At 43.5% G+C, this 25136-nt stretch overlaps 1 protein-coding gene across 1 annotated transcript; it reads right to left on the bottom strand.

The window, feature by feature from the left end:
- Positions 1-671: 671 nt before the first annotated feature.
- Positions 672-25012, bottom strand: map7d2b (MAP7 domain containing 2b). Its single transcript, XM_069142180.1, is given in 20 exon segments — positions 672-3671; positions 4546-4838; positions 5382-5526; positions 6481-6544; positions 6821-6925; positions 7383-7563; positions 8255-8393; positions 8910-9066; positions 9068-9119; positions 9247-9320; positions 10163-10257; positions 11832-11921; positions 14384-14473; positions 17098-17227; positions 17229-17261; positions 22120-22280; positions 22988-23041; positions 23347-23430; positions 24452-24612; positions 24911-25012. Coding segments are annotated over 18 exon segments (1980 nt in total). The 5' UTR covers positions 24489-24612; positions 24911-25012; the 3' UTR covers positions 672-3671; positions 4546-4549.
- Positions 25013-25136: the final 124 nt, after the last annotated feature.

The following is a 25136-nucleotide window of genomic DNA, read 5'->3' as shown; positions in this document are numbered from 1 at the left end:
TATAGTGTGTATAGTGTGTATAGTGTATATAGTGTGTATAGTGTATATAGTGTGTATAGTGTGTATAGTGTGTATAGTGTATATAGTGTGTATAGTGTGTATAGTGTGTATAGTGTATATAGTGTGTATAGTGTATATAGTGTGTATAGTGTGTATAGTGTGTATAGTGTATATAGTGTGTATAGTGTGTATAGTGTGTATAGTGTATATAGTGTGTATAGTGTATATAGTGTATATAGTGTGTATAGTGTATATAGTGTGTATAGTGTGTATAGTGTATAACCAGGGCGATGCGGCTAAGTTTGATGGTTCACAGGAAGTTGATGTTTAAGATCAAACGATGCTCCAAACCTCACGTAACTTTGCAGATGCGTCAGGCACCAACTTTCATGAGTTTTTGAAGACGTTAAAAAAAGCTGATTTTAATCTTAAACCTTCTGAACTCCCATTAAACCCCATTTCTCCCACTACCTCCAACTAATTTGTGTCAACTGTTGTCTGACATAAATGGTACATCTTTTTTTTTTTTTTTTTTTTTTTTTTTTTGTCTTTTACTCAAAATCAGTTTTATTTTGAAGGTCTAAAGGCCAAAACAAGGATGTTTCATTTTGTTGACATCGGTGTAAAACATCTGCTGAGTTTCAAGGCGATAATAAATCATGATTGGCCGGTTTTTTTTTGCAGATCAGTTTTAATTTTCAGAGCAGCATAAAGTCAACACACAGTGAGCTATCGTGATAAATAAAAGTGGCCGCATTAAGCGCTATACTAGATCTGTCATCTCATACGTCACTTGTTATGAAAGTCAGAGACCGAACCTCTCACAGACTCTGGATCTTTAAAGAGTCTGTTTTCCATCGACGTCCTTTTGTTTATTATCCAGCTCAGTGACTCGAATGGCTCGATGAAGTTTATTGTTCTTTTTCAGCAGTTATCCATGCACCACATCTACAATGATATATTCCACCAAGCTGCAGTGTCACAGAGTTTACGTTATATTAGGATAAACATTATGTCCTTTATTTTTTTACTTCATATACAAGGGGACCCAGGAGACCCTCTCACATGGAGTTGTTCAGCAGAAATCTGGAGGAACGATGAGCTGACGTGGCGACGGGGGAGCGTGAAAAACAAAAAACAAAAAAACAACAACAGCACGCTGGAGGTCGCAGCGGTGACGGGTTAAAAGCTTCCTGCCCTCAGTGTGGCCCCCCGAGGGGGGCAGCAGGGGCCCCTTTTCCACAACAGGAAACTCTCTCAAGAACTTGGATCCACACCAGCATCTTTCTGTGCTTTGGGACATGATATCCTTCGAAACTAAACAAGATCAATATAAGAATACAAAAAGGCCGATCACAGTATAAACGTAAATAAAGAACGCGTGACTGGTGATGAGCTCAGCAGTATTTCAGGAGATCTGGAAGGTTTACGATGGCATGAAGAGAATTAAACACACACGTTTGTTTGTTTTTTAAGGCTGAACGTTTTTAAAAATACATTTAAAAACTAGAATTACACTGTTTTTTCCACTATTAAGACCCAAAACTAGATTTTGAAGGAAGGTTGAACTGTTGAATAAAAAACCAAGTGTTTATGTTCGGATTTTAAAGACTGACTCTAACATTTGGTTTTAGACTGTTTATAGGCAAAAAAAAAAATCTAACATTAACATACTCGACACCAGACCATAATATAGGGAGAGAAATTATCCCCAAAATATAACAGAGCAGTTACATAAAATGAATAAAATGTAATTTGTTAATCCATATTACACGTTTACTTTTTAAAGGGGAATTCAGCAGTTTTGTTTTTTTTCCCCTTAAATGCTCAGAAATTTGTACAGAGTTTGGTTGGTGGCTGCTCAAAGTAACTTAAGGCTTCTAGTGTTCTCCACCTGAATGAAATATCGGTCAGCAGACGATGCAATGAAAAGTAGAATAAATAAATATAAGGAAACTTTCCTTAAAATGTGCAGAAGATTGTTGGTTAAATCTTTTATAGGTTGGGGGGGCGGGGTTCTGCTGGATGTGAACTTGTTACCTTAGTACTTTTAGAAATCCTGGTTTTGGTCCTGATCATCCACACAGTGAACCCGGGGCTTCGGGGGGCCCGTGAGGGTCCGAGGCTCCGGGGCAAAGGGTGGTTTTGAACTGTGCTTTCACGTGTCTGCCTTCACGTCCTTCTGATCTGCCTTTTTGAGAGTGCAGCTGAAAAGCAAAGAAATTTGTAGTTCTTGTTTGTTCTAAGTTTTCTTTTAGTGGAAAAGTGCACGCATGCTGGAGGGCGAAGCTGTTGACTGCACGGAGGTTTAAGGCCTCGGAGGTGATGAGCTGCGAGGTGGTGAACGCTGTTTAACACCAGAGTCGGTTCTCAATCGGTGAGGTATATTTTAGTCGGTGTGGGGGGGGGGGGGGGGGGGGGGGGGGGGGTAAGCGTCTTCAGAGCAGTGAAACACACAACTACTGTAAGTGCACACTATAAACTGCAGCTTGCGTGGTTACAGTCAGTGCCAGACAAATACACAACACACTGTGTCAACATTTTCCCGACCTGCAGATAAAAATACAGGACATTTTGCTTTTTTTTTTTTTCTTCTGTCCCCTCCCAGGTTATATTCACTTCCTGCCGTGGACTGTCACCGGTCCACAAACGTCCATCGGACGCGTGACGAGCAGCAGAGAAACCAAAGCTTGTAGGCTACGTGTTACAGCGGGCTCATAATATCGGTGGTTTTGACGGTTCCTCCAGGAAATCTACAGCAAACTGTGTTTGATACGAGTGAAGAGTCGCCGTCAGCAGCAGGGAACGTCCACGGCGGGATAAACACACAGGAAGAGAGAGAGACTCCCCACGCACACCTACGACCATTAAACAGCTCAACTAGCTCTAGTCCTCACCGACGCTGCTACACGGGACGAAACAAGCGCTCCTCCGGGTCAGCTGCTACGGAGCGGCTCCCCGTCCCCTTCAATAGACTCCACCACCCATCTATTTACAGAGTTTTTACAGAGCAGGAGGGGAGAGGTTAAAGCGGGCCGCAGACGAGTGATGGGTTTTTAATGGGTGGGAGGAGGGGAAGGGGGGAGGGGGGGGGGGGGGGGGGGCGATGCAGCCGGGCAAGACTGGCTTCAGCGAGAGTACAAGTGTGGAGGAGACGCGCTGGAAGAAGCTGGTAAAGAGATCGCTGCCGGTCTGTGCAGAGGAAGGAGGTTAATGTGTGTATTTCTTAACAACTCATGCCTGCAAGTCTCGTAGCATGAAGAAGAAAGTTGGAGTCTCAGATGATTAAATCTGACCGTGAGCTTGAGTTTTTCGAGTCGCTTTACAATCCTAAACTTAAGTTTCTGTACGACAAACATGCAAGAAAGCCGATTGCGCCGGTTCTTTCTCTGGAACATAATCACGTCATAAATATACGTCACATTATTTACATGATCGTTTCCTCTGAGTCCAAATTGCCCGTCTGCACGGCCTCCAAATGTGGCCGAAAGCTTAACAGCCGTGTCTGTGGTTCGTAATACGGATGAGAAGTCGGGTGTTCAGCAGTCGTTCCTTGTGGACGTGATGATTGTTATTGTTGTTGTTGTTGTTGTTGCAGCAGAGGGAGGTGATGATTTCTTGGTGTGTTTCTCCTGGCTCCTGTTTTTACCTTCCAGCTCCTGAAAAATGTCCTAAAAGAGAGAAAGAGGAAAAAATTTAAAACTTTTGCAAATGTTACAGCATCTTTTTTGCATAATAGTTATTTTTTAATTAGTTCAACTATATATTTCTGCTAAAACCTTTAACTATGAGTAAAGTTTTGAATGCATGACTTCTACACAGCTCCCACTGCAAGTTAAATGAGAAACTCTCTGACTTTTCTCTGAGTTAAAAAGTTGAATTTAATGACCTCAAATAAAGTCTATTTTGTGCTGATCAGACAAAATCCAGCCACATTATTTTATTCCCAGCAGTTTGTGAGCTTTATTTACGACTTCACAGGCGTTTTCAGCACAAAATAAACTGATCAAAATATTTCTTCTTAAGTGGAACAAAGTGAGTGAACGTCCTGCAGCTCCTCCTCCGCCGGGCTGCAGCAGAGCAGCGATGCAGGCAGCATGTGAACGTCTCCCTCGCCCACATGGTAACACATCAATAGTAGTTTCACTAAACTTTAACATCCAGCTTTTCTTTCGAGTCGGCGTTTTTGATCCGAAGCTCCTGAAATGTTGATTTTCCTGCATGTTTTACCTTCGTTAGCAGCTGCAGTGAAAAAGTTGACTGAAGTGATTTGTTGACGAGATAATTAAAAAAAAAATCCCTCAGGAAACAAGTTGAGTGACACCAGATAGAAAAATACTGCAGGGAGGATATTACAGTTTGATAAATGGAAACTCAAATATAAAATAAACTCCATGATGTTCCAGGAAATGATCAAATCTCCTGACTTTAATGTCTGGAAGAGACTTCGTACGATTGCAGATATTCCAGAACTTCCAGGACCTGTGGGAACCCGTCCTACATGGAGACCTTTAAATCACTTCATGTGTTTGTGTGCGTCTCCACCTGGCTACTGGACGTCCAGCTTGTTCAGGCCGACACTGGGGATGAGCTGGGAGGACTCGGAGGCGGCGCTGTACGCCTGAATCAGCAGGTTCTTGTTGAGGTCTCCGACCCCGCTGCCGGCCTGCATCTTGGGGTACGGGGGCGTGTCTGCGCCCTGCCGCTGCCCTCGGATGGCGTCCAGGTCCATCAGGTGCTCCAGGGGACAGCCGTCCGTTCCCTCGGTGACCGGCGAGAACTCGTGGACGCTCGCCGGCTCGTCCCTGGACACTGGACTGATGGAGACAGATGGAGAGCTTAAAGGAACAATGATGACAGAGACACAATAATTCACTCATTAGCACTTCTCAAAAAGACGCGTCGGTATTTTACGACCAACATTTGGTCACTTGACAGACATCATGTGGACACGTGCTGCAAAACCACATCGAGGTGAATGACAAGGAAAATGATGAGTTAATCAATAACAGGTCTTCTCACATTCAATCAATATAACAATTATTTTCCAAGCAGTAATACCGACGAGGTGATTCGACGGTTTTGTTTTCAGACAAGCAACTAATTTCAAAACATCAGTTTGGATTTAGGAGCATTTTAAAAATACTTTTAGATCAAACGAGTCCAGAAATCCAGAAAAAGTCTGCAGTTGAACTGATGATGTAAATGATCATTTAGTTGTGAGCAGACACATTTTAGTTTGACAGTTTTCCCTGAAGATAAACGAGCAGAGGACGACAGTGAGATGAGAGACGACACGATTGTTACGAGGGAAGTTACCTGCAGTCGAAGCTCGTCGACTGCAAGGAGGAGGAGTGTGTTGGTGCGTTGGGCCGACCTACCTGACGTCCATCGACTGGACTCCGTCAGACAGCTCGTCCACGAAGCTCTTATTCTCCAGAGGCCCCAGCATGATGACGGGGGCCTCGGCAGGAGTCGCAGCGTCTTCCTCCAGGCTGACGGCACCTTCGGCTCTCATCTCAGACGCTGTGGACACACACACACACACACACACACACACACACACACACACACACACACACACACACACACACGTCATCAGAAACACACGTGGAAGTCTTTGGTCAGCATAATATCAGAGGTGTTAGAGATCCGATTCAGCCTGAAAATACCCAAAAATATCACAGCAAGGTTTTATTTACTGAAAACAAAAAGTTAAACACATTATTTGGCAACTGTGAATAAATAAATATATCTTTACTGGATAATTTAATTAGTAATTTATAATCATACATTTAATAGCAGAAGTGTCTTCTTTGGTTTAAGCCACCACACATGACTCGGAGATGTTTACTTGGGAAGTTATCAAGCATCAATTAGATGTTTTTGACAGGAGGTGGAGAATGGGGAGTTAAATTATTAGGAAATAAAATACATATATTGTAAAAATATTCCTTTCTAAAGAGTTTATCTGTCAGGTTTTGTAGCTCAGTGTGGTTCATCTCCTCTGTGTCCACCTGAGCTGATAAACCAGCCGTCATGTCAGCAGGTTTGGGGTCAGAGAGTTCAACGAGCGCTGCGGTATTCTCGGTGTCGGTGTTTCAGCCGCTCGGCCAGCAGGAGGCGCTGTTCCCCCGCCTGCCTCGCCCTGCTGAGTCACACTGCAGCTGACGCCGCTCACATCCAATTTCATAGAGGGAAATAATTACGCTGGAGGAATGAGATAAAATGAGCTCTGAGAAAGTTTCGGGTCCAAATAAAAGAACTTTATGGAAGTAAAATAAACCGTAAGGGAGTCCGAAGCGAAACGAGTGAGAGGGCGACGGAAATGAAAGAGATTAAAGTGAGCTGGTACAGAAAAAGTGAAGTCACTGGGGAGATGAGAGCAGTTTCATATCGTCTGTGGTGTGTGTGTGTGTGTGTGTGTGTGTGTGTGTGTGTGTGTGTGTGTGTGTGTGTGTGTGTGTGTGTGTGTGTGACCTGAAGCTGCAGACGGAGCCTCCACTTCACTTTTCCTTGTTCTCTTCATAATCTCTTCGATTCTCTGTTAAAACAGAGATAAATAAATCTCACTACATCACGGTTTATTCAGCAACCTTTGTGTGGAGCTTTTGATCACATGACATGATCTTCTTCACCCACGCGGGGAGTTTATTGCTGTGTTGCCAGGAAATTTCCATTTCTGTTCATGACAGCAAAAAAAAAAAAGAAATATCCCAAAAGTGCTGAATGAGGAAGATGGTGTTGTTTGATGAAGAGCTGGTTGTTTCCTGTTGGTGTGAGGCTGTGAACCTGATGTGTTGATGTGTTGTGTGTCTACCTTCTTCCTCTGCTGCCTCTCCTGCTCCTCCTGGATGTGCAGCAGCTCCCTCTGCTGCCTCTTCCTCTCCGCCTCCCTCTGAGCTCGCAGGAACGCCTCCTCCCTCTGAAACACGGTTATATAACTAATATCATTCTGTTTGCTCGCTGTGATTATATTGTATGTATTTATGGTGATATTAATGTTGCTGATGCTAAACTCCTTATTGTTTTCGCTTGGTCTCATTTCACTGATTAACCAACTTTACTTTTCGTGGGTCTTTGAAGAATTACAACATTTGATGAGGAAATCCAGATGAAAATGATTTTTTTGTTGGACTCTTGATGACTTTACAGATGTAGATAAATAAAACAATGTGGGAATGTGGAAAGAACCGCGGTGCAGCAGCGTGTTGCGTTTGGCTGTTTGCTGGAATGTTTTCGTTCGTCCTCGTTATCTTTCTGTTATTAATTAAAGTTCCCTTCAGACGAATTGTAAATATTATTAACTCGATAAACGATTTTTAAAAGCTTTTGAACGAAAACAAAACTGCAACGTCACATGAAACAATGAGACATGTGACCTCTCTGTCCAGCTGGTCCTGCATGTCCTTCCACCTCTGCTCCTTCTGTCGTCTCTCCTCCTCCTCCTTGCACCTCCTCTCCTCCTCCCGTCTCACTCGCTCCTCCTCGGCCTGCAGCGCTGCTCTCTCCTGTCGCTCTCTCGCCTCCTGCTGCCTCCTCTGCTCCTCCTCGGCCCTCAGCCTGAAGCAACACACACACACACACACACACACACACACACACACACACACACACACACACACACACACACACACACGTATCATTGAAAACGAGGTTTTTTGTTTTTGTTTTAGACAAATTAAAGATATTTATTACGAAGCAAATCAAAGGAACCAAATATAGAAAAGCTAAAACGTCCAGGAGGGAGTAAATATATGATTCCATTAAAAAGAGGTGAGAGAGGATGTGAATTAAAGCTGCACGGCCTTTTTTAGGCTCCTTAATGCATATTGATTTGTTTGAAATCACAAAGTCAGTTTGGATTCAATCTAAATTATTTTTAGAATATCCATCAGCCCGTAAAACAGCTGAGTCCACACATAAAACAGGACAATGTTTTGGACCTCTATTAATTACGACTGTGGACAATATTGGGCGAAATTAAGTCGAATCCATATTTATTAGAAGACCAATTGTGTTTTTTCATTGTGAACAACTGAAATATACCATTTATTGAAATAGAAAACAGTCTGTGTGTTACCACAGCTCATGTTTTTACCCAGAGTTCCTTCTAGTCTGACTTTCTAGAACAAGATAAACGTCACGGAAACAATTCCATCCTGATAAATACTTATTTCAAATGTTCTTTTTTTTTTTTTGCATATAACTTATTGAAAAGCTCCGTATTAAAAACATCTGTGGAATAAGTCACCTCTCGTCCTCCTGCCGCTGCTTCTCCTCCTGCTCCTTCTGTATTCGGGCCAGACGGCGTCTCTCCGCCAGCAGACGGGACGCCTCCTCGGCATCCGTCGTCCCGCCGACACTCCTGCCGGTGGGAGTGCTCGGAGACTCTGTGTGTGTGTGTGTGTGTGTGTGTGTGTGTGTGTGTGTGTGTGTGTGTGTGTGTGTGTGGAGGAAGTGTGTGTGTGTGTGTGTGTGTGTGGAGGAAGTGTGTGTGTGGGGGAGGGATGGGGGGGGTGGAGAGGGACAAAGATGGCTGAGTAGGAAGCACTTAACACGAGTGGAAAACCTTTTGGCAGCGAGGGAAAGCTGCGTTTCTTCTTCTTCACTCTTCCTCTAAAGACGCTCCTTCTGATCTGTGACTTCCTGTCTCTGTTTCTCATCACAAGAAAATTACAAAATAAAATCACTTTGACACCAAATAAATTAAAAAAGAGGCGTTACGAGCTCTTTGTAGGAGAAAGAACAATGATTAGAAACAGAGCGTCAGTTCATGAAGTAAGAGGGCAGCAGTTACTGCTGGGTGACGAAAATCAATAATTTGTCTCCGATCCGTCGAGCTGGTTGTTGATGAGGTTCAGAGCAGGAAGCAGTTTTCTATATGGAGGTCGTACAGGTGTGTTTACCTGCGTTCAGCTCTCTGCTGGTAGATTTGGGGATCTTCTTCTCTGAGATCTCAGACTTGCTGGATTTCTTCTCCAGGGTGCTGTGACCTTTGACCTCGGGGTGACCCCTGTCGTCGGTGCCGGGGGTGGTGGCCCTCTGGCGGTGCGGGGAGGGGGGGGTACTGTCCGGGGGAGCAGGGGGACTGGGCGCGACTCCTGTTTGACCTCACCCTGAAGAAAAAAACACAACACAACCCGGATCAAGACACCCGGACGGCAAGCCAGTGTGTGTGTGTGTGTGTGTGTGTGTGTGTGTGTGTGTGTGTGTGTGTGTGTGTGTGTGTGTGTGTGTGCGTACCGTTTCGGTGTGGCGGGGCCCTTGCTGTTGACCCTGAAGGAAGAACTACGGGCCTGTGTGTTCGGTGTCTCCCCCTGAAAGTCATATTTCAAAGAATATTAGAAATGACATAAAACAAACACAAACAATAAACAAAAGGAATACGACATCAAACATTTTATAAAATCCTTCTTTTTGTTTTTTTGTTGTGTTGTGGAGACGCATCACAGAGGATGAGTCATGCCGTCTCCTCCAACAAGCTCGCTGCAGCTTCATGATGACATCATCGTCTCACCACATGAATTCTTAAATACGAATACGACGGCTGTAAGACACTCAGACATAAAAGTATAATCTTCTTCCTGTTGTTGACTTGATTGACTCCTTCCTGTCTAGTCAGCAGAATAACAAATATATTCATGAACTAATGAAAATTAAGCATCAGAGCTGCTTTACTTCCTGAATTTTTTTAATTTTTAATTTAAATTAAAATTATTTTATTTTTTTACAAAAATATCCTCTCGTGAAGAAAAGCAGAAACTAAATGTGTGAAAATGTCGCCTTATTTTGAAGGAACAACACTGACAACATCACGTGTTGGTGACAGAAGCAGAAAGTTAATCACCTACTGAGATATTTACATTCATTTACACACAGGACCTTTAAATTATGTGTGTGTGTGTGTGTGTGTGTGTGTGTGTGTGTGTGTGTGTGTGTGTGTGTGTGTGTGTGTGTGTGTGTGTGTGTGTGCGTGCGTGCGTGTGTGTGTGTGTGTGTGCCTTCATTTACATATTAATGAGATTACAACAACAAACAGCACTTGCTAATGTGACCTTTTAGTTCTGAACACCTCACTTATGATGAAGTGATTTGTCTTATATAAGTGTGTGTGTGTGTGTGTGTGTGTGTGTGTGTGTGTGTGTGTGTGAAGGCTGACCGTGGGTGTTTTGGCTTTGGACGTGTCCTCTGAAAGTCCAGCGATGCTCCTGCGGTTGGAGGAACTCCTGTGCGGTCTGTGGTTGCTGGGGGACACTGTTCGTTGGGACACAAAAGACACTGATGGGTCACAGACCAACACACACACACACACACACACACACACACAGATAACATAAAGAGATGTGCACACACCATGACGATGACACAGACCGAGGAAAATCAGAGATTCACATCAGTTAAGAAGACAAATGAAGGCAAAATATTTTAATCTTCTGATATTTACGACAAACAAATCAAGAAAAATCTGTATGACGTGAAATATTTTTGATCTAAATGGCATTTTGTGTGTTTTTGTATCCTAAAAGTAATATCTTCAGAAATCAAATGTACAATAAATCTGCAAGGAGTCACAGTTTGTTCTGATAACAGCTCAATACTGCAGATTGTCACACAGAAAACAAGGAACTTCAATCAGAATATTAAAATAAATACATTAAAAATGTAAAAGCGTGAACACACTCGTCTGAGTCATCCTTTATTTTTGCCTTGAGGAGAGCAGCAGTGATCGAGGGCTTTATTTGCCCTCAGTTTCGCCTCTCAGGCTACAAATAATCTGTCCTTTCCTCTTCCTGGAGGTTATTAAAGCCTTAAACAGGATTTATAGTCTCTCTGAAATGCATGCATGATGGTCGGATAGAGAAGCCGCCTTCCCCCCCCCCCCCCTTCCCTTCCCTTCCCTCCCCTCCCCCCACCACACACACACACACACACTCATTGGCGAGCTGTGTGAAGGTGAGCGAGGTTTGTACTTCCTTTTTTTAGCTCCTTTTTTCCATCTTTTATTTGTGGCCGTTTGCATGTTTACGACCCGATGCAGCACGATTAATGTCTCCGCGGAGGGACCGTATAAAAAGGTGCACCGTTGTCCCCATTTTTAAACGATATGTCGTCCTGTCTTTCTTTGACTTCTGGCTTTTCCCTCCAGTGTTCAGGATTAATTTAAATACCTACCATCAAACCTTATGCAGAATACTTTTCTCTCCATTATTATATTATAATACATTTTTATATATATTATATTTTTTGAATGGAAAGGAGGTCTTATGTTTTATCTATGATGACATTCTTGTCATTTATCTTATTTCATTGTTTTTATCTGTTCCTTTTATTACAACACTTTTTAAATATTGTCTTTTTATCAAATCTTCCATTCAGAAATGCAAATTCTGTCTCAGATTTTTTTACTTTCACTTAATATTCTCCTTTAAGAACTGAGCTTCAGTTAAATCTTCTTAAAGGACAGGAGAAAACAACAACAACATTATCACTCATAAAGCATCAGGACTCTATCTGGGAAGGCATAAAAACTTAATTTAATATTTAAGTACACACAAAAACCTGAGCCGGACAGTAGATTTGATCCAGGACCTTGTTTTTGTGGCGGCTGTTCATGATTATAAGTTGATTTTCTCCGATTTAATTCACCAACCTGTCTGATCTAAATACTCTGCAGCTCCTTTCAGATCAGATCGACTTGGCATTTCCGTTTTGATTGAACCACTTTAGCAGAAATGAGTTTGATTTCATGCTGAAGTGTCGCTTCACATTTTTTTTTTATCTTAAGTTTCAGAAAACCTTCCTGAGTCAGATGTTGAGCAGCGTCTCACCTCTCTCCGGTGAGTCCAGGGCGGCTGAGGAGTTGGACAGCTGTTTGTTGATTGGCTGATCCATCGTGGGCGGAGACAGGAAGTCAACAACTGATTAAAAAAACAACAACAAAAAACAAAACAGAAGTGCATCACTTACACAGACACACACAGTGAATCAAACCAGTGACTCGCGCTGCTGCGGCTGCACTGATGACGTAAAAGTAGGTTCAATAAACGTTCCTGATCCCAAAACACACGACAGAAACACCAAACCGCCGGCTCACGCAGGAAATAATGCTGCCGATCGATGAGGTCGCTGCATGAATTAACCTTGGTGATGTAAGACAGCGGTGAAGCGGCAGAACGGAGAGGTCGTCTGCCAACTGCTTCATCGCGACATGGAGGAGGATGACAGAGAAGCAGCCGCGCCCACCCGAGACGTACGCGTGTCGGACGGCACCTGAAGGCACCGCGATCACATCGGGAGGGATGAAGAGGACTTGAACGTTCAGTTTGTGCTCGTGCAGCTTCGAAATGTACTTAAAGAGGTTTTACAAAAGACCTGAGAGCTTTTTGGTTTTTACTTCTCAAACCTCAACATGAACAATGTCGTTTAAATCTGTTTATTTGTTTACACTTATTCTAATTTCAGAAATAACTTAATGAGCTCATGCAAACGTCGTGTCAACTTCATGTAGTTATAATCTATTCATCACACAAAAACAACCTGCCTGACAAGCTAATCAATACAGGATTTATCATAAATGTACACAATTAATACAAAAATGTAACTTTATAATTACTCATCAGTGTTTTAGTCTGAAAAAGTTCATTTCTTAAAGCATTTTAATTGTTTGGTGTTTGTTAATTCTTCGTGTTGCTTTATTATTTTTACTTTAAATTGTTTTGTAACCATGTTTGAAAAAGTGCTTTAAAATTATGACTATTGCCAAACTAAATGTGACCTGAACATACACATTTATTTTCATTGAGTTGATTTTAGTGGGACAGAACTTATTGATCAACAGGAAAACGGTCTGCTGAACATCCGTCCTGCGTTCATACCGCAGTCGGGTGGAGAAAATAACGTGATATTACAACACAGCAGTCCTGTTTCAATAAAAAATGGATTATCTAGTTTCAAAATAAAATAAAAAGTGTCATTTTTTTGGACATTCTTGGATGTTTTTGTGCCAAAGCGCAGCAGCAGTTCAGCAGTGGTGGAAAAAAAAACAGGGTGGAGCTGCAGTATGAACCAGTAATGATTGGAAATGTGTGCTGGTGGTGTCTGTCTGAGGGAAGGTGGGGTCGAAAGGGTTTCACAGATAGCTACAGGGGGAATGTCTGGTATGTGTGTGTGTGTGTGTGTGTGTGTGTGTGTGTGTGTGTGTGTGTGTGTGTGTAGGAGCAGGGTGTTTTATAGGCTGGGCTCCCTGCTGTGAATGAAATGTATGCGTCGCTAAACAGGGCCATCGGCCAGGAAGACGGGAAGTGGAGCAGCCCTTTGTTGTGATAAGGGTGGGGGTGGGGCTGGGGGTGGTGGTGGGGTGGGGGAGAGTGTGTGTGTGGTTGTTCATGAACAAACACTCATCAGCCAAAGAGCAGAAGGTAAGATGACATGTCAACTGTTGATGAAAATGGGCGCAGCAGCCGTGTGTCTTCACCTTTGTTACAAACGCACAAACACAAATACAGACGAAGGAGACAGTCAGTGTTGGAGGTCACACGTTTGCTTGACTTTAACCCTTTCTAACCCGGCGCCGCCTCCATTTTGAGAAGGTCACCGAGCAGAACGCGGCGTTTCTTCCCCTTTGGAGTGAATTTAAAAAAAAAAATGTAATGATAAAAGTGTCTGGTTGACACGTTTGAACATCACGGCGCTCTGGGAAATATCAGAGTTGGAGTAAAAGGTCGTGTTGGTCAAAGCTAAACAGGAAAGGGTTGTTCGTGCTTCTGCAAAACACCTGCAGATTCAAGTTGAGATTTTTTTGGCTCGGCCAAGATGCTTGTGAGTAGAAATAAAATTCATGTTACATTTAATGAACCAGACGGGAGAGCAATGCAGCAAAAACCTGTATTTCTTTAACAGTCTGGTTCTACGTTTTAGCTCCACGTTGTCCAACTTGAATGCTGGAAATCCAGATTTCTTTTGGACAAAAAAACTCAACATCTGTCACTCAGAGACACTTTCATCTCAACGCGGAGACGTTCACACGCTGCGATGTGTGATTTAAGATTCATTTTAAGAGAAGAGCTTTTTCTAAACAGAAACATATTGAGTCAAGAAGGATTAAACAAGATTTCACAAGCAAGTTTCCCCAACACTGCGTTGAATTCACCAGCACACACACACACACACACACACACACACACACACACACACACACACCGTTAACACACACATCAGGACGACATCACAGCCGGTGTGACGGCACAAAGACGTCCACACATGCAGACAGACGATCGGCTGCAGGTGATGCAGCAGCAGCAGCGGCGGCAGCAGCGGGGGTGGAGGTGGTGGAGATGGGGGGTGGTATGGGCGTGGCACACAGAGTTCATGTGGTCTGTACCGTTACGGGATTGGCTGGCACTGGAAGCGGCAGGAAGCTCATTGGGCTGAGCGGAGCCAATGGCAGGGCAGGGCGGGGTCTTAGGGTTACCTGGGCAACAGGTGAGGCAGAGCAGGAGAAAGCAAAGCGTTACACGGTCACACACATACACACACACACACACACACACACACACACACACACACACACACACACACACACACACACACACACTCGCGTGTCACAAACACACCTGCGTCGCTGACAGGTGTCCTGACGTCCAGAACAGCTGAGAGCAGACGGCGTCACGTCGACTCGTCGCACAAAACAACGTGACAAACGTGACGGTTCGTCCCGAAACGCCGGAGAGACACAAACCCGACACACGAGCGTAACGTCCTCCTCGTCCAGACAGCCCGGGATTTTAAAACCTCCCGTCCTGATCACTGATTGGATTCCAGTTCAAACTCTTCTCTCTTCTCCTGCACTTCATCAGCTCGGTGGGAAATTCAGCTTTTGTGTTTGCAAATGTGACGTGGAACATTTATGAAACGACTACGATAGAAATATAAAGAGCCAGTGAACCACGACGACGTCAGCTGTTTGGACTCTTTTGTTTTCAGCCGTTGACGTTGAAATTGTGCTGAATTAGCTTTTAAGCAGTTGCTGATTTTTAACGCACCGTATTTTGATGTTGAAGGAAACTTTAAAATGTAGATGTATGGATGTTCACTTGTGTATATTTACTGTGTGTTTTGATGAAGTTTAAATGTCAGGCGGGACGATGAATCACAGGGAATATTTGATGCCCTGCTCCCCCTGTAATGTGAATCCTGTCTGAATGCTGCTGAGGAGTCCGGAAATCATTAAAGTTCAGCAAGACAATGAATATCTGCACCAAACAGCACAATAAGCCATCCAGCAGTCTCTGAGTCACTCAGGTCAACCTCATGCTCACACTGCAAGAACAAAGGCTCACCACAGACAGGATTCATCCTCTGAGGACCATGAATGTCTGCACAAAACTCTTAAGAAACGCCATCACATATTTCAGTTCTGACCAACATTATCATCCCCAAAACCACAAACTAGTGCAGCTGATCATGTTATAATCTTGTATTTCCCCTTTACAAAAACATCTTATTCCACCTGTCTGACAGATCAGAAGTTATAGATCACAAATATATTCAGTAACAGCTTGTTTCAGATCTTTCTGATGTCAGTGTTGAAACATGGTAAAATATTCAAAATGAAGCTTCTACATTTATAACGGCAGAAACATTCAATCAAATCCAAATATTCTGGATGTTTTCTGGTATTTCGTATCTTTGGAAACTGAAGTGATATAAAATGAAACGTTCTGCAGGTTTGACTGATGTTTGGCTGTTTGAGTCCATAACATCCGACTGTCGTGTCCCTGTGGTGCATTTGCATGATCTTGATGGTGGAGCAGCTCGTAGGGTCCTGATTCATCACCCTGGAAGGTCGTCTGATTACTAACCATCAATATCCTCCATGTTTCTCTCAATGTTTCAGCCCATGAAGCTTTTAAACACGACGTGTGGTTCAGAGGAACCTCCAACTGATGCAGGTACAGACCGAACATCTCGTTACAATAACAGCTCCTCTGGGTGCACAGATTTTAAAATGGACCACACACACACACACACACACACACACACACACACACACACACTTTGCGTCTCTGAGTGTCTGTCCTTTAATCGAGAGGAGCTGTAAGATGAGACGCTGCTGTTTCTGCTGCAGTGAGCGTTCTGCTGGACCCGACAGATCCCAGAGCAGCGTCTCCGCCAGTCAGCCGGGCCGCGGCCAGACGAGCTGCCGGCTGGACCTCGGTCCCGGGTCGGTGCCAGGACGCCTCGGCTGATGGGCCGCTGTGAATAATTGATGGCGTTATGAATGCACCGCAGGATCCGGAGCCTCGCCGGTGGCGCTATGGCCTCGACGTGGAAAACGTTTTTGGAAAAGACGGGAGGGAGATGATACGGAGCAAAAAAAAAAAAAAAAAAAAGAGAGAGACGGATGTCGGCAGAGCGAACAGCTTCATGTCGCACTCTGTCTCTGTGTGTGTGTGTGTGTGTGTGTGTGTGTGTGTGTGTGTGTGTGGCCTTGCTGCATTCAAGGTTAGATGTGTAACTCGGTCCTCTGAGGATTAGACCGGCCTCCCAGCTCAGAAACAAAACAACAGAGCAATGACACACACACACACACACACACACACACACACACACACACACACACACACACACACACACACACACACACACACACCTGTAGCACATTAACAAGCTGAGACCGTCCGACACCATGAATACCGCCAGCTGCTGTCAGACTGAAGCTCTGGTCACAGTAAACTCTCCGAGCCGCTCGGCTCCCAGACGTTTGGAGACAAAGCGCTGAGCAGCTCCTGCATTGCAGCCTCCACACCCTTTTCCATCTCCTGCCCTCCATCACTTCTCCTCTTCCTCACGTCTTCATCTCACCTGCTCTTTGTCCACAGACGACCCTCCTCCGCTTTGCCGTCTCCACCCTTTCATCCCACCATCCCCCTCCTGACCTCCAGACCTCCTCCCTCCCCTCCGTCGGTCGCAGCCCCCCCATCAGTATCCACCCGCTCGGTCTCCCCGGTTCTACATTTCAAACCAACCCTCCACTGACATCATCGCGATCAACAGCGGTCAACAAACTCCCCCCCCACCTCCCATCGTACTCACCCTCCACTCCATCAGGCGGTCCTCCCCATGTCCACCGCTTGGGCCTGTTATCCAGGTGGTCCCGGACCTCCCCTCCGCCGCCTCCTCCTCCTCCTCCTCCTCCTCCTCCTCCCCGCCTCTCGGCCCCCCCCGGCTCTCCGGCGCACCAGGGCCTCCAGCCTCTCCTGCTCGTTGCGTTCAGAAACAGGGAAGAACAGACACTCTCTTACCGAGCCGTCGCTACGGCGACGGGCGCCCGGGGATGCGCACGGAGACGGCTGCGCCATGGTTACCGCATGCAACCGCAGCGGCCTCGCCCCTGCGTCCTCCTCGCGCTCCTCTGTTTGTTGTCTGGCGGTCAGCGGTGCTCGCTCGCTCTCTCTCTCTCCTGTCACTCAGCGATAGAAAACACAGCGGCGCTGCTCTCCGTCTGCCGCTCCAGGAAACACTGACTGCCTCCCTCTCTACCTCACCGCTCAATTCACCCCTCCCTCCCTCTCTCTCTCCCCCCTCCCTCCCTCTCTCTCTCTCCCCCCTCCCCCCCCTCTCTCTCGATCACCCACTCCCTCTTTAATGACTGAGCCTGCTTCAGACAGGAGGGGCCACATGCAACCTGTCACCACCCCCACGTACACACACGTGCATGAGCACACACACACACACACACACACACACACACACACACACACACACACACAGGGACCATGCCTGCACACGCACACGTGTGTGCGTGCAGACTGAGTGGGTGGATTGGATATTGATACTGGTTGCATTTGTTTTAGAAAGTGCCCTTTCTCCTCCTTCATCCTTCCTGTCTTCCTCTTCCTCTGTTCCTCTGCTTGCTTTGGACTTTAACTGAAAACTGTAAATATGTTAATTCAATTAAATAAAAAAAAAAAACCATATAAATGACACATTCAAATACAAAAATACACACAATAAATCTTGTGTTCCCCATTTCATCTTCTTACATTATCATTGATTTGTGTGTTGTTCATGTATTAAATGCAGATGAACCGTGAACAAAGTGATTTCATTTTAAAGCGTATCTGTGACATAAAACAAGGCTTAAATGAAGAAAATAATAATAGTAATAGTCTTTCTGTGATTTCCATCTGAAGACTTTTCATCTGCACCTCAGGACATCCTCATAAAACAACGTCAGATCTGGTGACTGTAGTCCATCTATTATTTACATACAGATGGTAATTCATAGGTTATTACAGGGTCTCTGCAGGCTTCACCTTGTTAAATTTAAAGCCTTTTTTAATACATCATAGAATGTAATTTAACCATCATAAAGTTCAAATCATAAAGTATGATAGAAAACCAGTATATTCTTCAGTATATAACCTGAATTCATGAAGATATCATTTGTCAAATGAATGCAATCTAGACTCATATAAAATGGATGGATAGATTAACCAATGAAACATGATCTATGTTGATGATACAGACTTAAAACCTCATAAAAAAAAGAAGTGAACCTGCAACCTGAGTCTGGACCCTCAGAGACCCTCTGATGCTTCTCATCAGACAGAACTTCATTTGAATGTAAATGACTGATGGCCTTGTTCTGTGTAATACAGCGATTTAATACACATATGTAATGCATAGATTTGATGCTGAATAACGTCAAAATATTCTCTTTGAATAACAATAGTCCAGTTTTTCCAAGTGGACGGTTAGGAATGAAAAGCCTTTAATAAATGTAGACTCATATATTATCAAAAATAAACCAACATTTAGACTTCATCCTCAGGTGGTTTATTTTCCTGTTTTGGTGAAATTACTCCATATTTTGACATTTAATTGCTATTTTTAGTATTTTTATACAAAATATTTCGTGATGTGCTCAGAAGATTATACGAGATAAATATGATTATTCCTGATTCAAATTTGTTATTTGTTTATTTCTTGATTGGTTGCAAAATATGTTGTTTTAGGGGTCAACGAAATAAAAACTCCTTTCTGCTCTTTATGTGGATCAGCTTTGTGTTTACCACCACACCTCTTACTGGTGTCCAGTCAACCATCATTAATGTATGTGTAAATATAGAAAAAAAAGAAAAAAAGATATATATATATATATATATATAAAAATATGAATTGCCCAATATGCAGCTGATACGCTGCTTCTGTTTGCTGCCGAATTATAAAGGATGGAAATGCCCCGCCTCAGCATTGTGGGGGGTTTGCTGAAGGTGCATGCAGAGTCACGCAGTAACTGCAGGGAGAGGTGGAGGGAGGAGGGAGGAGGGAGGGAGGTTCAGTCAGTAAGGGGGGAGGATTTAAAGGGAGAGAGGGAGAGCAGACAGATATAGACACACTGTAGAAATAGATCAAAGATGGAGAGAAAAGCACGGATGGATTAGCAGACTGCAGCAACTTGATTCAGGATTGGAAGAAAAAAAAAAACAGAAAGTCACCGAAAGCACGAGGGGATATTCAATCATTCCCGTTCTATTCATGGAAGGAAGTTTTTCCAGCGATAACAAAACAGTGAATCTGATAAGAGCTTCAGTAAACAGTCATTTGTTTTCTTCAGAGTTAAGTGACGTTATTTACAAGGCAAATGAGCCAAAGTTGGTCATAATGGACTAATTCACATCTGCAGAGATAAAACGCCTGACGCACGACACCATTAATTACACTTGGAGACACAAAAGAAACCTGACTTAATGAAACATAAGAACCAGAAGCCGAGAGAGGTGAACTGTCTGACAACGACAAAATGACCAGTGAGCTTAAAAACGTTACCCAGAACTACGCCGATGATCTACAGCACAAATCCAATTTATTCAAATCTATTTTCATTACAAAACTCCTGCAAACTTGTATGGAGAAGGTTTTTTAATTACAATAAAGCAGCTGAAAAGGGACTCTTAGATGAATCAATTAATAAATCAGTTGATTGATAGAAGACTAATGAGCATCTATTTTGATTAATTAATGCAAACATGTCAAACATTCTCGTTCCAGCTTCTGAATTTAGTTGGTAACCGTGAACTAACCGGACGATTAAAGGCAAATTAAAAAAACCCTGAAGAAATCAATAATTGCAGCAGTTGCAGTGAGTAAAATAGCTTTAGTCGTCCAGTAAATTCTCACATTAACAGACTACACTGACATTAAGTTGAATGATCAATCCTTCATCTGCAGCAGATTGATCCTGAAGCTTTGGTTTCCCTGTTCGGAGGTGGAAGATGTGCTGGTCACAGCTCCGCCCACATCGACTGTCTGTTCCAGTAAACGGCCACGCCATACGCTGAAGGTGATGTCATCGTCCCCGTGAGACCGACCAATCATTATGTCATTAAGTTATGCATATGAGGCGGGGGAGGGGGAGGGGGGAGGGGGAGGAGAAGGGGCCGCTAGCGGGTTAACAGAGCGTTCGGATCAATAGACTCACGAGGTTTTACTCAATGTTTTACTACCTCAGATAAGAACAAGAAATTCTTAAAAAGAAAATTCAAATTTTTGTATTTCACGAATTCAGAAACAACAACGACTTTGTTTTTTGTCCGTGTTTGACCCGTAAAGGTCGCGCAGCTTCACCGTTTCCTGCATCCCTTCTCTGAGAGGCTCTGGTGGTTTCCTGTCATATTTCACGGTATCCAGAGCTATTCGACATGCTGCCTGCTGATTGGCCGTCAGGAGTTCAAGACGGAAAACAATAACGTTTCTGAGGCTTTTCAGTCCAACAGACAAAACCCACCGAACCGTTCACGTTTCAGTCGGATGCACTCAATTGGTCGGCCGACAGAAAGTCATTGGAGCTTCTGCATTAATTACTCGCTACTTCCTTAAAACTGTTGTTCAGGCGAACAACAGCCGGGGAAACAAACCGAGTCGGTTTATGGATCGACACGATTAATTCAGAGAGCGCAGAGCTCAGAGAGAGAAAAGAAAAGAGGGATCAATGGTGGGAAACAAACGCTTTTCATCTGGGAAACCAACACGGTGATGTGATCTGTATGTGGACCGGAGTGATGGAGAGCTGAGATGACGAGAGGAACACCTAACGAGACACGTGAAGGACGACACAGCAATATGTGATCGTATCGGTACGGTATTATTGTGTATTATTGTGTATTATTGTGTATTATTGTGTATTATTGTGTATTATTGTGTATTATTGTGTATTATTGTGTATTGTTGTGTATTATTGTGTATTACTGTGTATTACTGTGTATTATATTGTGTATTATATTGTGTATTATTGTGTATTATATTGTGTATTATTGTGTGTTATTGTGTATTATATTGTGTATTATTGTGTATTGTTGTGTATTATTGTGTATTGTTGTGTATTATATTGTGTATTATTGTGTATTGTTGTGTATTATTGTGTATTATTGTGTATTATTGTGTATTATTGTGTTGACCTCACGCTGAAGAGCATCTTCAATTGTTTTTTTTAATACAAAGTGATCAAGAACTTGTGTGAAGAGGTTTTTTTTTCTGATTTAAAGCTAAACCAGGAACACAGAAGATCTACGTGGATATTTTATATTTTAACTTGTAAATATTCACTTTATCTGGAAAATAGTTCATCAACAGATGAAAACATTATGTTTTTGTGCATTATTATAATCCTGGGATGTTGCTTTTAACCATTTCACTAACAAACGTTTGCATTAGGCTCCGCCCATCCTCCTACGTTTACTTTAATAGAATTCATTTTATTTGCAAACCAATCAACTTAACTTTTTAGAAATTGATTTCGGATGTTTGAACAAATACAGTTCGATGTAAAATTCTCAGGTGATGGTTGTAACTGATGCCCGCTCACAGCTATTTTTCATTAAATTAACTTAATTAAACGACACCTTAATTCATTTCTCAATATAGTTTGGATGATCTCATGCTTATGTTGAAGTTTAACAGATTGTTTCTTACATTAAAATAAAATTAGCCACATCACATCTTGACCATGTTTATATTTGTTCTCCTCAGTGTTTAAACTCCTCCGGCCATCGGACTGTCCCGCCTCCTCTCGTGGCATTTGAATGCGTCGTTGAGTGTGCCGTGACCTCTGACCTTTTCCGCCTCCTGCTGCTGCCGTCTCTTGCCCTCGGCCGCGGCCCTGCGCTGCTTCTCCTTCCTGCGCTGCTCCTCCATCTTCCTCCCTCTCTCGTCGGCGCTGCGCTCCAGCTGCTGCTGCGCGCGGCGCTCTTTGTCCCGCAGCGCCTCCGACAGCTCTGCACACACGGCGGGGGGGGACGGCAGGGGGGACGGCGGGGGGGACGGCGGGGGGACGGTCAGCACATAAACCCAGAAACCAGCATTAATAAGTGTCTTCAAAGTGACCTCGGCTCCGGTTTTCCGGTCTTCCATCATGTCTGAGGTGCTTCAGTGAAACATGAACATGTGGATGTGTCGTTTCATCCACTATTAAAACTGTTGGAGCGACATTCAACCCACCGGCATCGACCGCCGTACGGTGCATGTCTTGTTTCTTCCTTATATGGTCAAAGGAAGTGATCTTGTTCTGATTGAAAACCTCTTTAGTGATTTGTGATTTTGGAATATATAAATAAAATGTACTTAAAAGCTGCCTTTTTTCTGCCCTTTTGTCTTAAACAAGTGTTAAAGATGAAAAAAATTGCAGTTGAAAGTTTTTTTTTTTTTCTCAACACTTTAAATTCACATAAATGTTTCTGTTGATACGTGATTAATTATATTTAGATAAACATGTAAACGTGAGACCTGAAACTGAATATTTTTCCCAACTAAAATAAAATAAATCCACATACTTCCTTGCCAATGCTCAACCACCCACGCCGTGTGTGTGTGTGTGTGTGTGTGTGTGTGTGTGTGTGTGTGTGTGTGTGTGTGTGTGTGTGCCAGTGACAGATGAACCGGACAGACCACGCACAGCTCCACCAGCTGGACGGTTACTCATTACCTTGTGTCTTCTCTCTGTCCTCCCGTTCCTCTTTCGCTAAATGTCCCCGGGAGCCTTGAAGACAGGTGAAAGGAACAAAATGGAGATGAGTTCAGCTGCCTGCAGGTCGGACATACGTTTTATATCTTTGATGAAGCATCACGTTGCTTCCAGCTGTGTCTGAATTTCAGATCCTAAAACAACCCAGTTCAATGATTGTGTTTCCCTCAGTAGGAAAAAGAAAGGCGGTGTTCATATGAGCTGTTTGTTCCTGCAGCCGCTCCGCTGCGTAGATTTCATCTCGATGCTGTCAGACTTCCAATTAATTATGTTGTGGATTATGAAGCACATCAAAGGGTGTAACGCGATTAGACGTTTACCTGGAGGGCTTCTGTGATTGGACGGCGATCGAGCGGGAGATGCGTGCCTATTGGGTATCGGCGGTGCAGGAGGAGGGACCAGATCTGTGTTTTGGATGAGAAGGGGTCGACACGATTCACGACACCAGAGACGCAAAACACAGAGAAACAAATGTAAAGCTGATATTAAAGCTAACACTTGGACGTGGCGTCCAAATGCAGTACACCCCCTGTCAGTCACTGCGGCGCCTTCGGGGTCAGGTGTCAGCGCGGGACGCCCCGAGTCCTCCGGCCCTTCGCCCTGCTCCGCTTTTTATTCCTCAATCTGTCACGCTGACGTTAAAAGAAACTCAAGAAAGGACACCGATCGATCTCCGTCCTCTTCACACACTCACGTTAAGACATGCAAATACATGCAAATCTGGTCCAAGTCCCCGGAGTGTCCCATTGGTCCTTCATCTACACTTTAAAAGACATCACGTGCTTTAAAAAAAAAAAAAAAAAATCAGCTGAATCACGTTTTGTTTTTTAAAGGACTTTCTTTAAATAGACGTAAGTGACAGCGGACCATCGAGCTGCTGCACTGATGAAGGAATGTGGCTGTTTTTAATGGAAAATATTGAGCTGTCAGCCTTCAAACAACAAACAATAATGATAAAATATAACGTTAGGATTGAGGATCCTCCAGTAACACATACCAAACACATGCATATAGTCAGAATACAGAAAAACATCCTGACCAAACATCTGCCCGGTACACTGCAGGTATTTTACTCTGAACATGGAGCTGCAGTGACTGATCCATGAAAAAACACGACACTATAAATAGAAAATATACTTCCATAAACAACCTTACAAACGTCAGGTATAAAAACACACCACGGAAACTGTTAACAAATATACATCCTTAAAATAAAGCTTGTTTAGGTTAGCAGAAAAAGGGCTTGTCCATGTCCATGTCCATGTCCATGTCCTGGTGCTTCTGTAAAGTAATCCCTCTCATTCTGGAGACGTGTCGTCATCTACCAGAGATGTGTACATATATACATATATACATATGTACATATATATACATATGTACATATATATATATCTATAAAATCCATTTTTGAATGTTGTTCCTCACCTGTCATGTCAGCAGGGCTCGGAGCCACCTGGGTCATCGAGTATTTTGCACCACGACAGGAGAACAAGAAAACAGCTCTGCCGCCGAGGAGAGCAGCCGGTGCGGCTCCGTGACTCAGGGAAAAGACCGGAGGAGGAGATGCGAGCAGCGGCGGAGCGGATCTGTTGGAGGGGCAGACCGGAGCGGGGGGGGGGGCATGTCACCTCCAGGGTTTATTTATTTTTGGTTTATTTTCGTACGCTTTTGTTGCATTGTTTTTTTTTTTCTCGGCTAAAAACCCTTAAATAAAATAGCTTCATTTTAAAGGACCGCAGTACGATTTAAAAAAATAAAAAAATAATAATAATTCAACGGTTGGTTTCCATCACCTCACAAATAAAATAATTAAAAGAGACGTAGACAATGTCACACAAAAAATGAAATATTACTGATATATATGAGGCTGTAAATGTCTCTTACCTGTTTTTAAACAATGAAAATTAATAATAAACTGCGATTTTTTTTTTTCGTGTTTCTGCTGTTTCTAAAACGGAAATATAAAACCTGCGACCGCTTCACAGTTGGCTAATTTACATATTCATGCGCACGCCGTTAATGCGTCGCCTAGCAACCAGGTGGTGCGCCGCTGCTGCCTGAGAACTATATGCAGCTCGGCGGAGGAATAAAACCACCTCCGGAGCGGAAA

This window comes from Embiotoca jacksoni, unplaced genomic scaffold (assembly GCF_022577435.1).
Source record: "Embiotoca jacksoni isolate LCO1_2020_lvr unplaced genomic scaffold, fEmbJac1.0.p SCAF_98, whole genome shotgun sequence".
NCBI classification, from domain to species: Eukaryota; Metazoa; Chordata; class Actinopteri; family Embiotocidae; genus Embiotoca; species Embiotoca jacksoni.
This window is presented reverse-complemented; position numbering and strand designations above follow the sequence as displayed.